This window comes from Monodon monoceros, unplaced genomic scaffold, assembly GCF_005190385.1.
Source record: "Monodon monoceros isolate NGI ecotype Baffin Bay Population unplaced genomic scaffold, NGI_Narwhal_1 Super_Scaffold_18, whole genome shotgun sequence".
NCBI classification, from domain to species: Eukaryota; Metazoa; Chordata; class Mammalia; order Artiodactyla; family Monodontidae; genus Monodon; species Monodon monoceros.
Window position 1 is genome coordinate 160041112 of NW_021703774.1, and position 13424 is coordinate 160054535.

The window sequence follows — 13424 nt, forward strand, 5'->3', positions numbered from 1 at the left end:
GTGTGTGTGTGTGTGTGTGTGTGTGTGTGTGTGTGTGTGTGTGTGTGGTGGGGGTGCTGGTTGTTGATTTTGGGCTTCTCACTAGTGCTGAGTTGTCCGATGGTTCAAGAATTGGAACCTTTCTCCCTCTCTACCCCCACAAGATTTTCCTACAGCAGTGATCTGGGCAGTTAGAGATGCTATTCTTGCTTGTCCCTGGGCTAGAGGGACCCACTCTCCTGTAGGAGGCCCCCTGCTCCTGGACTGGTTTTAATTAAGTTTAGCCACTTATTGGCTGTGTGACCCTAAACAAGTCCTTTGCCCTCTCTGGGTCCAGAGGATTGAATTAGACTCTGATCTCTCCAGCTGCAGCTAGAGAGTGGCTCTGGATTCAAGTTTTGTAAGCCTGCTGGCTGACAGCACCTATGGTCTCCCTGCAGGCCTCAGCAGCAGCCTGGGAGCAGAGTGGTTTGGGGGAGGGCCTTGGTACAGAAGAAAGGAAGGTGCAGCCACTGCCCCCTCCATGGCTGGAAAGTCTGATTCAGGAGGCTCCAAGCTGCCCTGCAGTCCTTGGGTGTGGTGGTATCTATCTGGGGACTGCCTGCCAAGCTGGCTGTAGTCACACCTGGGAAAAAGACAACAGCCGCTGGCTGGCTGGCTGACACGGCCTGACACAGGCGATTTAACAAGGGTACTCCTACCTACTCACCAGGCCAGATGCCATGCCCTAGGGTGGGCATCAGCCTGGGGGCAGGAGCTGGCACTGAGTAAGGCCCAGTCAGCTCTAATGGGACTTGGAGAGGGGGCTGGTCTACTTTGCAGGTCTGCCAGTGTCCTTAGGACAAAGTCTTTGGCCCAGTTCTCCCCTTGGCCTACATGGGCACAGCTGCCAGCTGCCAGAGTGTGGGTTAGAAGTCCCACAGGCTGGACTGCAACAACTGGCCCCTTACTTCCAGCCTCCCCCATCTGCCTGGCCAGGCTTCCCCAACCCCCACCCTCCTGCTCCCTAGCTACTCTGGCCCTGGGCTTCAGTGATTGGAGGGTTGCCCTCACTTTGAAATTTTGAAAGGGAGAGAGGATTAGAACCCTACTTTCTGGCCTCTGCTCCTTCCAAACCTTGGGTTGGTAATGTGGTAGAAAGAAGATAGACTTTGGAGTCAGCCATACCTGGATCACCTCTGGGTGATCTTGGGCAGGTAACTTCACTCCTCAGTTTCCCCATCTATAACTTGGAGATTTTAAAGATCTATTCCCCATAGATTCTGGTAAGAAGGTCCAATGCCTGGCACCCAATAGGTGTCGAGCCAATATTCCTCTTCCCCTGCCCCAGCTGCCTGGCCCCGCAGGTCCCTGATGGCCAGATGTTTCCACCCCCATAGCCATGATAATACCTTTCCCTAGTCAGGGTCCTCCTCCTGGAAGCTTTCTGGAGGGAGCCGCCCGCCTCAGATTGCCCCACTGCAGCTTGCCTCCTCAGCACTTACGTGCATTCTTTGTAGTAATTCCCTGGGAGGCCTGAAGAGCAGCCGGGTCTGGAGCTGACTTGGCAGCGAGGCGGGGTTGCAGAATCACTCAGGGTAAGAATGCTGCCTGGTCACTTTCGGTGTGTGAAGTGCTCTGGGTTGCTGAGAACACTGAATGTCCGGGTCCAGGGATTTTGACCCATCCCCTCACCCAAGAGCAGAAAGAGTTTGGGTTTCAACGTCCAGCCCTGCCATTTCTGAACGGCTTCCTCTCTGAGCCTTAAGTGTTTTACCACTATAAGCCTCAGTTTCCTCATCTGTAAAATTAGTCTTATATTTACCTCACTGTGTCCTTGTAAAGATAGATGAATGTGTCATAGTCAAAAGAGCACGCATGGACTTGAGAATCCACCTGTCCTGGGTCCTAGTCTCAGCCCGACTACTCTCTGACTTTGGACATGACCCCTCTGTGCCTCAGGTCCCCCATCGGTAAATTGGAGTAATAATACTCAAACAGGATTATTGTGAGCATTAATGTAGTAATGCATGTGAACGGCCAGTTACATTCCCAGCACATTTGAGCAGTTTGCATCATGTCTGGCACAAAACGAAGTGTTTTGTTTTAGAGGTGGAAGTTTTAGAGAGGTGGAATTGCATACTGGTTAAGACATGAACTCTGAGTTTAATTCCCAGCTCTGCATTCACCAGCTGTGTGACTTTGGGCAAGTTACTTGGCCCCTCTGTGCTTCCATTTCCCCATCTGTAGAGTGGGAGTAATAATACCCACCTCATAGAGGCACTGTAAGATTTACGTGAGTTTATATCCTAATGTATAAAGGACCTAATGTATAAAGGATCAGGACCTGGCATTTAGTAAATTCTGTGCACGGCTGTGTTATCATTATTGCTGAGTCATTCCTCCAAATGGGCCACTCTCTAGATTAGGAAATAGAGGCTTAGGCTTAGAGAATTAAATGATTTTCCAAAGGCACAACAGCTGATAAGTGGTCAACAGTGGTTGATGTCGCTGTGATTATTACGTGGAAGCCCACAGCGGACCCCAGGGGCCCAGGTCGCTGATACCTCGCCCTCCTGCCACCCCCTCTGCAGGTTGTCCGCAGCAGCCTGGAGGAGCAGGGACTGCGCGTGCACGGTGTGCGGCTGCACGGCTCGGCCGCCAGCCACGTGCTGCACCCCGAGAGTGGCCTGGGCTACAAGGACCTGGACCTGGTGTTCCGCGTGGACCTGCGCAGCGAGGCGTCTTTCCAGCTGACCAAAGAGGTGGTGCTGGCCTGCCTGCTGGACTTCCTGCCGGCCGGCGTGAGCCGGGCCAAGATCACACCCCTGACACTCAAGGAGGCTTATGTGCAGAAGCTGGTGAAAGTGTGCACAGACACGGACCGCTGGAGCCTCATCTCGTTGTCCAACAAGAGCGGTAAGAACGTGGAGCTCAAGTTCGTGGATTCGGTCAGGCGCCAATTCGAGTTTAGCATAGACTCCTTCCAGATCCTCCTGGACTCCCTGCTGCTCTTCAGCCAGTGCTCCTCCACGCCCATGTCCGAGGCCTTCCACCCCACGGTGACAGGCGAGAGCCTGTACGGGGACTTCGCAGAGGCCCTGGACCACCTGCGGCACCGCGTCATCGCCACACGCAGTCCCGAAGAGATCCGAGGGGGCGGCCTCCTCAAGTACTGCCACTTGCTGGTGCGGGGCTTACGGCCACGGCCCAGCACCGACGTGAGCGCCCTGCAGCGCTACATGTGCTCCCGCTTCTTCATCGACTTCCCGGACCTGGCTGAGCAGCAGCGCATGCTGGAGCGCTACCTCGAGGCCCACTTCAGCGGGGCCGACTCGGCGCGCCGCTACGCCTGCCTGGTGACGCTGCACCGGGTGGTCAACGAGAGCACAGTGTGCCTCATGAGCCACGAGCGCCGCCAGACACTGGCCCTCATCGCCACGCTGGCGCTCCAGGCGCTGGCCGAGCAGGGCCCGGCGGCCGTGGCCTCCCTGGCCTGGCGCTCCCCAGTCCCTGATGGGGTCGTGCCCACCACTGTCAATTACTATGTGACCCCCGTGCAGCCTCTGCTGTCCCGGGCCCACGCCTCCTATCCCACCTGGCTGCCTTGTAACTGACTCAGACCCTGGCCAGAAAGGACTAGGCCTCTGCAGATGGAGTGGGGCCTCCAGAAGTGCATGGAGAACATGACCAGAGACAGGCAGCCTGTGCCAGGTAGCCCAGCACTGCTGCAGGGTTGGGCCTTAAACTGAACAGACCAGACTCCTCCCCCGAGTGAAGCCCCTGTGGGCTGAAGGCCAAGCTTAGATTCTTGGTAAATGGACCTTTTGGTTATTTGCACTACACTTTTGGACCAGCATGATTGTGGGGTGCAGGGGAAATTCGTCTTGGGGGTCAATTGCCTTCAGGAGACAAAGAACGTTTGGGATGGTCGCTTCAATGCCTGTCATCTCAGGTTGATTTCTGTGGCCTAGAAGGGGTCTTTTTTGGGTAGGGCCAGCCCACAGTGGAACCAGCAGCCTCCGAGGGCCTGCAGCCCACACAGTGGCTAAAATATGGTATGTTATGGGAACTACTCACTTTGGGTTGGGCTGGGCCACTAACTAGGAGGAGGGAAACTGAGGCATGAGGCAGATAGGTTTGGAAAGGGATAGGTTTAGCTCAGTCCCCTAACACCCCTACCCCAAGCTGTCGGTTGAGGTGTGAGGTGGACAGGAACTAAGCAGCCTGGGGTGGGACACAGCCCATGCCCCTGCCGGGGTACAGCTCCCTTCCCCCATGTCCTGAGGAGCCCTCCTGCCTGGGAGCTTGTTCTCCAGAGGGTGCTGGGTCCAAAGTAGCCACAGTCAAGTGCTCCCACCCCACTGGCCTGGTTACAGGGTCCTTACATGGGGGAGGAGAGCCACACCCCACTTCCCTTCCCATCCCTCTGTATTTGCTACTATTTAGCACTCTTAACACCTGCCAATAAAGATTGTCTACACTGAACCTAGTACCATGCTTTCTCCTGGGAGAAGGACCTTCCACAGTCTGTGGGATCTGTGGCTGCTTCCCCCAGCCTGAGTCTGGCTTGTATTATAGGAGGGGACATTTGGCGGGAGGAGACATTTGGAGGGCAGGGTCTGAGTCCTGGGCTGTAGCTGGGGAATGCTCCTCCTTCCCCCAGCACCAGCCCAGCTTGGCAACTGTCCTAGGAGCCCCTGTCCACACAGGTGTGACTTGCCCCTGGACATCACCTCAGCAAGTCTCTTGCTAAAGAGCAAATATTTCAATGTTTCCTACCTGGAGTCCTAATGACCCTGGACCTGGCCTCACACTCCAGTGCTCAGGGCTGCTTGACCCCAGCCCTGCTCACCCTTCCCTAACCCTTCCCAGGAAGCAGGTGGAGAACAAGCAGGGTGAGTCTGGACTGGAGACCCACCCCCTAGTGGTGGCAGCTGGGACTGGGGGGCTTCTAGGACCCTCAGAGCCAGAGCCGAGGCTTGGCCTCCTTGCTGGGAAAGGCCCCCTCAATCCTCCAGCTTCCTCTCTCACCCCCTACTGCTGATGGACATACTCTGGCTTGCCCTAAGCAGGTCCCCTGGAGGGGCAGGGACTCTCCTTTCCAAACGCATCTGGGGCCTGTCTGGGAGTGAGTGCCAGCTACCAGCCATAAGCTCTCAAGCAGGCTGATGCCTCAGGGCATCAGCCACTCACAGGCCTGGATGCTGCCCACTGTTTACCCAGCCTCTTTGATCCAAGGGTTGCAAAGTCCTTAACATATTCAGCCTCATTAGTGTCCTCTGAAGTGCTGGCTTTGATGGTTCCAGCCAGGGTGGAAAAAACAAGGCCGCAGAGGAGGCCCCTGGTCAGCTGGGTGAGTCCAGTCATCTCACCTGCTCACTGGGTCCCTGCTGGGCTCAGAATGGCTGGAAGGATGAGTGGAAAGGCTTTCTTTGCTTGGTGACTGAAAGCAGCCTCCCACCCCACGCTGGCCGTGCCTACCCAACTAGGGTCCTGGGATGGGGGGACTAAATTGGTCCCAGCTCCTGCTTTGGGCATGAGGGGAATGCTCCCAATGTAAGCACACAGGCTTAGCTTGTTGGGGTGGGGAGTGGGGTTCACCTGGACGTGCTCGTTTCAGAGGGGAGAGAGCCAGAAAGCCATGGCACACGCATGTGTGCACTGGATTCAGCCCACGTGTGCCAGCCACCCCTCCAGGGGCGGGAACACATCAGCAAACAAAGGACCAAGATCCCTACCCTTGTGAGGCTTACATTCTAATGGGGTAGAAAGAAAATAAACTAAATTATATAGTCTTAGAAGGTCAGCAATGGCTAAAAATATACATAGCAAGGTAAGGGATTGGAAGTGCTGGGTCTGCAATTTTAAAAAGGGTGAACCTCCTTTAAAGGGTGACATTTGATTGGACAAAGACTTAAAGACAGTGTGAAGCAAGCCATGCGGATGTCTGGGGAAAGAGCATTCTGGGCGGAGGGGACTTGTCAATGTACAGATGCTCCCGGCAGGTGTGTCTGGGGAAGGGCACACACGCCTGATGGTGTCCTGCTGACCTCGTGCAGGCGCGTGCGTTCCCCATGAGGCCTGGGAGACAGGAGTTTCCCACTAACAACAATCACTTTGCTAAGTTCTCCCCAACCACACCCTCTCAGTGCACCCTCCCAACACCTCCAGGAGAGAAGAGCAAGAATTTCCATTTTACAGACAAGGGAACATGCCAGAGAGGTCAGAGAGGCTTGTCTGCCCCCAGGGCCACTGCTGTTAACCCCTGCACCGTCCTACACTCTGATTTCACGTGGATGAGCGTGACAATATGTCTCCTGTACATACATGTGACAGAAAACGAGTTTGCATTACTGTTTGCCAAGTTTGTACATTTTCTTAATGCAACTGTGACACCGGCCATGGCTTGTGGTGACTATGTCAGGGGCCCATGTGGCAGCAGGTGTGCCCGGGGGTGTGTTTGGGAGAGGTGTAGTGTTTCCGGGTGTGAAAAAAAACACTGACTCAGTGGTTGGCATTGTTCTCTCATGGACAGTTCCTGCAGCCATCTAAGATGCCAGGACAGGAAGGAATCAAGAACTGGGAATCAGAGCCAGAGAGGGGAAGGCTGAGGGAGTAAATACCCAACCCCACAGTGCTCTCCAAGCAACAGTCCACTCTCCCGCTGTGACCCATGGTGGGTGGGGGGAGCTCCAGAGGGGGAAAAAGCCTTGCAGTGAACGTTAGGGAATGGAAGATAATGCCCTCAGACAGTTGCATATGTCAGCCCTTCCAGTCCCACCCTCCGCCCTTCTTCAGGCTCTGTGCCCTTGGGAGGCTGACCTCTACGGACTGTGCATCAATGGCCCCCTTGTTCCCTGCCTCTCTGTTGGGTTCAGCCAATGAGAGTCCCCAGCAAGAGATACTGGAGGGAGGAGGAGAATAAGGTGTTTATTCCCCCTGCTCCCTTCCCATCAGGTCACCGTGGTTGCCTACATCTCTCAACCAGAGACCACTGCTCCCGTCAGGGGCCCTCTCCACACAGCTGCACTCTCCGGGTCCATGTGCCCTCCCCTCCCCTCCCCTCCCCTCGCCTCTCTTACCCCTTCAGGCCCAGGAGTTGTAATGGCTTCTCCCTGCTGCTAGCCCTGGAGAGCTGCATATACCTTGTTAGTTTCTTAAGCCCAGCCCCCATCTTTGGAAATAGTCCCTTTTTAAGTCTCTGCCCAGTTTGAGGGTGCTGTGTCTCCTGCTGGGAGCCTGAGTGACAGACAGGTCCATCCATTCACCAGCACGGTCACACACAATCCTCCACGGATCACCATGCTGCCACGTTATCACAAACGCACTCTCGCATCCCTTTGTGTGTAGTTTCCTCAACACATCCTTATTTGGGGAAGACTCCATAAAGAGGGTCAACTTTGAGCCAGGTCAAGGGAGAAGTCAGCCTACAAATCAGTAAGCAGGCCCAGATTGCCAAACGAAACCAAACAGAAGCTGCTCACGGAACTGCCAGCTTAAAGAGCCGTGACAGACACACAAAGGAAAGGCGGCAACGCCACTCACAGGGTAAACCTCAAAACCACGCGTGCTTGTCTCACATCACTGAGATTTATTCTTCCTGAATGTATACATCAAGGAACTGACCCTATATGCGTTCATTTTGCGGAACTCTACAAGTTCTGGGTTCTGTGTGAGTCAGTGTGGCCCCCTTCCCTCTACCATCAGGATATTTGAATAAATGTGCTCCCTTTTTTCATTTAAAACTTAGAATTATGTTGCCAACGCCTCTTCCTGAGAAACAGGTGTGTCCCCCGGGAGCCAGCAGCCCATTACCTTTCTGAGGGGCCGCAGGCACGTGCCCACCTGGAGAGGGCAAGGACGGTGAATGAGGGGTACTGAGGGATTGCTTAGAGCAATGTTTCCCCTCAAACAGGCCTCCTGGTGCTGTTAGACTGAGAAGCAACAGCATCTACCAAAATGGGGACCCCAGCTGCACTGTGACTTGTTAAAGAATGATGACATTTCTAAAAGAGATCCTTTTCACTTTCACATTGGAAAGCTTTGCTGCACTCTTAAACAATCTGACTGCGTCTCAAGGACTTGTCGTAACGTCTTCAGTTGTACAGTGTAAGCCAAAGTCAAATGCAGCATATATAGAGAAGTTCATAGTATCGGCAACTTCCCCAGAATCCAGCCCCTTGCCACTGTGAAGTGAAGGGCTCCTGTGAAGTGAGGAGGGTGCCATGCTTGTGTAGGGTCAATGAGAGGAGTCTTCCTGAAGGAGGTGCCCAGGGAAGGCGCAGAATCCAGGAGTCAGATCGAGTCGAGGCTCTGAGGAGCTGGGAGGAGCTGGAAAGAATAATTTCAAGAGCTTTAACTGTCTCTCTCCCATAGCCACCCAGCCCCACCCAAACCCTTTGACATCTACTTCCTTTAGAGGGGCCACTGTGGACAGAAGGTGCAGGGGCAATATTTTGGAATCAGGCTCCACTCGCTCCTACCCTGGAAGGGGTGGGGGCTCCTGGGGTGAGCTCCCTCGGGCCTCTGTCCTTGGCTGGGATCCCCAATGGTCTGAGCAGCTGGAATGGAATGTTCCTGGGATGAAAGCCTGCCCCTCCTCCACCTCTTCCCTTATGGAGCTCCTCAGGGACTGTCATGGGGGGGAGAAGGGGGACTGTTCCAGGGATGCCTGATATGGCGTTGCTCTGGAGAAGCAAAGGCCCACACTGCCTGGGGCTCTGTCCTGGCAGCTTCTCCTGGGCTAGGTAGGTTGGCTCCACCGAACATTTACAGACCTCCTCTATGTGCTAGGCACTTAGTGTGACCTCTCATTTAATACTCAGAAATAATCTCCTCCCTAACTCCCCGTAAAACACACACACACACACACACACACACACACACACACACACACGAAACTGGCTCAGAGAAGGGAAGTCATTTGCCCAAGGTCTCCCAGCTGAGAAGCTCCAGGTCAGGACTAAATCCCAGGTCTGTCTAGTTCTAAGACGGGATACTTTCTGCCCCACCATGGAGCCTGTCACCCTCTTCCTCTGCCATCCCAGGCTCTTTGCTCTCCTTGGCACCGAACACGCCAGCCCACGTATGCAGGGAGAGGAGGCAGCCTCCAAGGCAAGCCCAGGCCCTGAGCATCCTTGGCCTGCCCTTGCCTGAAGCCAGGTGTGCTGACTCAGCCTGACTTACCCCCAAAGCCCAGACAACCAAGCAGGGGAGCCAGCCTCTGGGGGTGTGCCCAGACCTTGGAGGGGTGGCAGAAGATGCCACCTTCTGCCACCCCTCCAATGTCTGATCACATCCCTCCCCAGAACCAAGGACCAGGGTTCACTGTACCCAGACTCAAAGGGTGAGAGTTCAGAAACCCTCATTAGCCTGATAAATGGAGCCCTCATTAGCCTGATAAATGAAAAGCCACATAGCCTAATGTTTAAGGTGTCCCCCACTCAGAGGTTCTATGTCCTTGGGCAAGCCACCTGCCCCCCCTCCCCCGACCCTCAGTTTCCTCACCTGTGGAAATGGGGCTAACTCCTACTTTGCAGAGTAGCTGGGAGGACTGAAAGAGATAACGGGTGTAAAGTGCTTAGCACAATGCCTGACATAGAGGCGGTGGTTAATGTATTATGCCACAACCAAGGAGTCCCTTCGCCCATCACTCCTAGCCAGCGTGCGGTCAAGGTCTAATGTGGGAAGAAATAGGCTGGGGATCTCCCAGCTTTCCCAAATATCTCCTCCCGTGCAGGCTGTAAAGCATGGGAGGAGGTAAAGGCTCTGCTTCTCCTTCAGCTCGGAGAAGACTGGGACCCTGGGTTTTTCTCCAGGGACCTGGCTGTTAGGGGAAGGGAGCCTCCTAGAGACTGCCCACTGCAGACCTGGAGCACTTTAGCTGTGAATTGTCGCTTCAGCCTAATCTCTAGGAAGCCACCTTGATTCCCAGGTGGCGGCGGGGGCGGCGGCAGGATGGGGTGTTCTGATCAATTATCAGTGTAACAAATCTGGGAGGAGTGAAACTACTCTGGGCTTTTACTCAGACGGTGACGGCCAACAGGGGCAACCTCTCTCTCCAAGAAAGTCTTTCCTGATGGTCCTTCCCTCTGAGGTCAGAGGCCCGCCCCTTCTCTAAGTGACCACCAGTACCCACACATTCTGCCAGACCTTTAAAGCTCAAAGCCTGAGAAGCCTGGGCAACAAGGGAAGAGGCTGGCTGGAGGCGGGGACACTGTGGGTTCCCAGCCTGCTCCAGGCCTTGCCCGCACGCCCGGAGAAGCAGCCCACACTGCCCTCTGGTGGCGCCACCCAGAGGCGCCTCACTTGTCAGGGACCAGCCAAGAGAGCGAAAGGGCTCATCCAGGGGAGGGGCAGGGCCTGACTAAAACCCTGAACTGGTCTTCCAGCCCCTCACTTCCCTCAGCTGACATTCCAGATTCACTGGTGGCAATCAATGTCCTCACGGCACAGATCCCCCAGGATCCCCTGTACTCAGTCCAGTCCCCAGGGCTAGAATGCTGGGCCATCTAGAAAGTGTTCAGGAAGCCATGCAGGGTGGGGATGCAGTATATAACCAGGGGCTATAGTTACTTGTGAAGGCCTAAAAACAGCCCTCCAACATCGCCAGGGCAGGCTGCCTAGAAGAAGGCTGAGAGACACAAGTCCTTGAAAACAGAGACCCTCTGATTCAGGGCTACTTCTTGAGCCCCTGGACTGAGCAAAGATCAATGTTTGTTGATTGAGGAGAATATGAAGCCTTCTAGAGGGGCCCTGGGTGGGCCAGACAGCGGTGGGAAGGTGACTTTTATTAATTGTTTGAGGAGTAGCGGACAGAGCACTGAACCAAGAGCTGGGGTTCAAGTCATTGAACACTGTGTGCCCTGGCCGAGGCCCTTAGTGAGAAGCATGGGACATCTGGAAGTGGAGGGAGGGGACAGAGCTGCCTGTGACACTAGGACCAATCTCCATTTCCTACATATACCACTTTCTCCAGCAAGAGCCATCTCTAATTCCCTACCCCCCCCCGCCCCCCACACCAAAATCAGGACAAAGCTGATTACCAATAAATCCCAGAGAAAGGCAAAATTGTGGTGACACAGAGCACTTTACACCATTAGCTAAAAGCTTCTCTGGACCAAGTGTCCCTCTCCTGTGCAACCCAGAAAACAATCAGTCCTGGCTGCGGCCCAGCACTGAAGCCTGAGCTCCTCACTGTGTCACCTCCAGGGAGTCCTTGTCCTTTCTGGGCCTCTAGACCCCAAATGACCCAAGTAGCTTTGGAAGGTCCTCTCCCTCTGGGGAGGCCAGAGGATGCCAGGGCCCCTCACTGCTCTCCCAGTCCACAAGCTCTCAGAGTCTGTGAGACCTCCTCCTGGACTTCCCTTCCCCAGCTAAGAATGGGTTCAGGAAGTCCTGGCTGTTAGCTGAGAAACCAGGCAAAAAGTTTGGTCTGGGGAGAGGAAGAGTTAGCTGGGGGAAGGACAGGTGAGGGCCCCTGGGTCTCTGCCTTTCAGAGCAGTGCACCTGACCCTGAGGACTCTGGGATTACACCAGATTCCTGTGACTCTTAATTATCTCATTCTGCACTCTTCTCGCCATTCCTAAGCCCTGACATGAGGAGGGACAGCTACATTCAGAGAAGGACTGAGGAAACTGGCCCAAAGACAGGGCAGAGTTGTTCTAGGTCACACGGCAGACAAGCTGACACCAGTTCTATCTAGTCCCTGCCCCTGGACAGCAGAGAGAAACTGCGAGAAGGACACACACAGGCCTAGGACCTAGTTCTGTCCCTAGCTGACCTGACCTTGCCACTCCGTAAACTGAGGACTTTAAATCAGCTCCTAGGCTCCGTCAGCAAAAGCAGTGCCTGTTTCTAGGTGTGATATAAGAGAATAAAACATTCTTCCATGATTTATGGAAAAAGACAGACCTCTGCCCTGTGTTAACCTCACTACAACCCTTCCAAGAGGTGAAGATACCCACATCACAGACTGATAAGTGAGGCTGCAGTCAACTCAGCCAGTGAGTAGCAAAGCAGCAGCCAGGCCATTCACAGCTGAGTGGGGCAGGGGAATGGGGGGCCTGAAGGGCGTGTGGAAAGGAAGAGAAGCAGATCTCATTTCAGGTCTGGCCCTTTAAGGCCCCACTTTCTAGAATCTAGAAGCCAATGACATACCTGCCCCCCTGGGGCCTGTTAAAGGATGTCACCTGGCTCCATCCCTGGCAGAGCCATCTTAGTGACAGGTTGGGAGGGAGCCCCTAGGAGAGCCGGCAAAGCTTCAGGCAGTCACCAAACACCCCACCCTGGTCATCTGAGTCAGACTGTACTCTTAGCGAAGCTGCATGAGGGCCTGAGAAAAGACCTGTCTCCTAGAAGTGGAAGGTCCTAAGTATAAGTATGATGGGAGCAAATCCATAGCCTCTCTGGGATTCCATCTCCCCGAATGGGAAACAGGGGCTTAGGAGAGGAGAGCTCAGAGGTACATCGCTGTGCCAGCCCCCACCCCATCCTGGGGCCTCATTATTCTGGCCTCCCGGAGGGTAGTGCCCGAAAGCAGCAGCCTCAAGGGCAAGACTCTTCTTACAGCCCCAAGGGACCCAGGAAATGTAGCGCTGGTGGAAGGTGAGGGTGGGGTGCTGCGTCAGTGCAGGAGGCTCCAACAGGTAAAAGTTTGCTGGCAAACCCCTTCTGGGATCTGAGCAGCCTCCATTTGTTCAACTCTATAATGGGGACTTGGTGCTACTACCTCATTCCGCCTGAGGTCTGGGAGTGGCGGCAACAGAAAGCGGACAGCTTTATTAAGGACCCAGCGGACTCCAGAAGCCCTAGGGAAGGAGGTCTGGAGCCTTGCACCGCCCCGCCCCGCCCCGCCCCGCCCCGCCCCACGGATGCACCAGCCGCTAAGACCGCACCTCAGTTTAGCCTTCTTTACTGGGCCCTCGGCCCCCCGACTGTCTCCTCCTGGGGTCGGGCAATCTGTCCATCCGCGTCGGTGACGCCGTCCATCCAGCCGGCGTCCACAATCCGTCGGTCGGCACCTCGGCGATGGCCTGTCGGGGTGGCCAGAGGTCCCGGCGCGGAGGTCAGCGCTGGGGGGAGGCGGGGCCGCGGGGCGGGCTCCGGCGGAAGGGCGAATCGGGCTCGGGGCAGTGGCCCCGCCGCAGGCGCCCGGCGCCCCAGGGCACGCAGCCGCCCAAACCGAGCGCAGAGGCAAGCAGCGCGGGCGGGCGGCCGCGGCGGCCGCGACGCGAGCCCTTCTTGAGGCGTGACCCGTGCGCCGCCAGATAGAGCTCGGCCTGCGCCACGCCGCCGCCCAGGCGGCCCAGGCTTTCGGCGCGGTGCGCCAGGCGCAGCTCGGCCGCCAGGAAGACGCAGTGCAGCTGCAGCACGCGGCTCTCCAGCTCCGACACCAGGCGCCGACGGCCCTCCACCTCCAGCAGTCGCCGCCGCGCTTCGGCCAGCTCAAGCGCGCGGCCCC

The 13424-nt window shown here is 55.7% G+C and overlaps 2 protein-coding genes across 2 annotated transcripts in view; one reads left to right on the top strand and one right to left on the bottom strand.

The window, feature by feature from the left end:
• Positions 1-4446, top strand: part of TENT5B (terminal nucleotidyltransferase 5B) — a 7010-nt gene extending 2564 nt beyond the window's left edge. Inside the window, exon 2 of the mRNA XM_029229458.1 lies at positions 2553-4446. Within this exon, the coding sequence (XP_029085291.1) occupies positions 2553-3575 (1023 nt within the window). The 3' untranslated portion in view covers positions 3576-4446. The remainder of the gene's footprint in view (positions 1-2552) is intronic.
• Positions 4447-7540: 3094 nt separating this feature from the next.
• The window catches only part of TRNP1 (TMF1 regulated nuclear protein 1), a 6458-nt gene continuing 574 nt past the window's right edge, over positions 7541-13424 (bottom strand). The window contains exons 2-3 of the mRNA XM_029227031.1: positions 12859-13422; positions 7541-8292 (exon numbers count right to left, since the gene is read on the bottom strand). Of these exons, the coding sequence (XP_029082864.1) occupies positions 13030-13422 (393 nt within the window). The 3' untranslated portion in view covers positions 7541-8292; positions 12859-13029. The remainder of the gene's footprint in view (positions 8293-12858; positions 13423-13424) is intronic.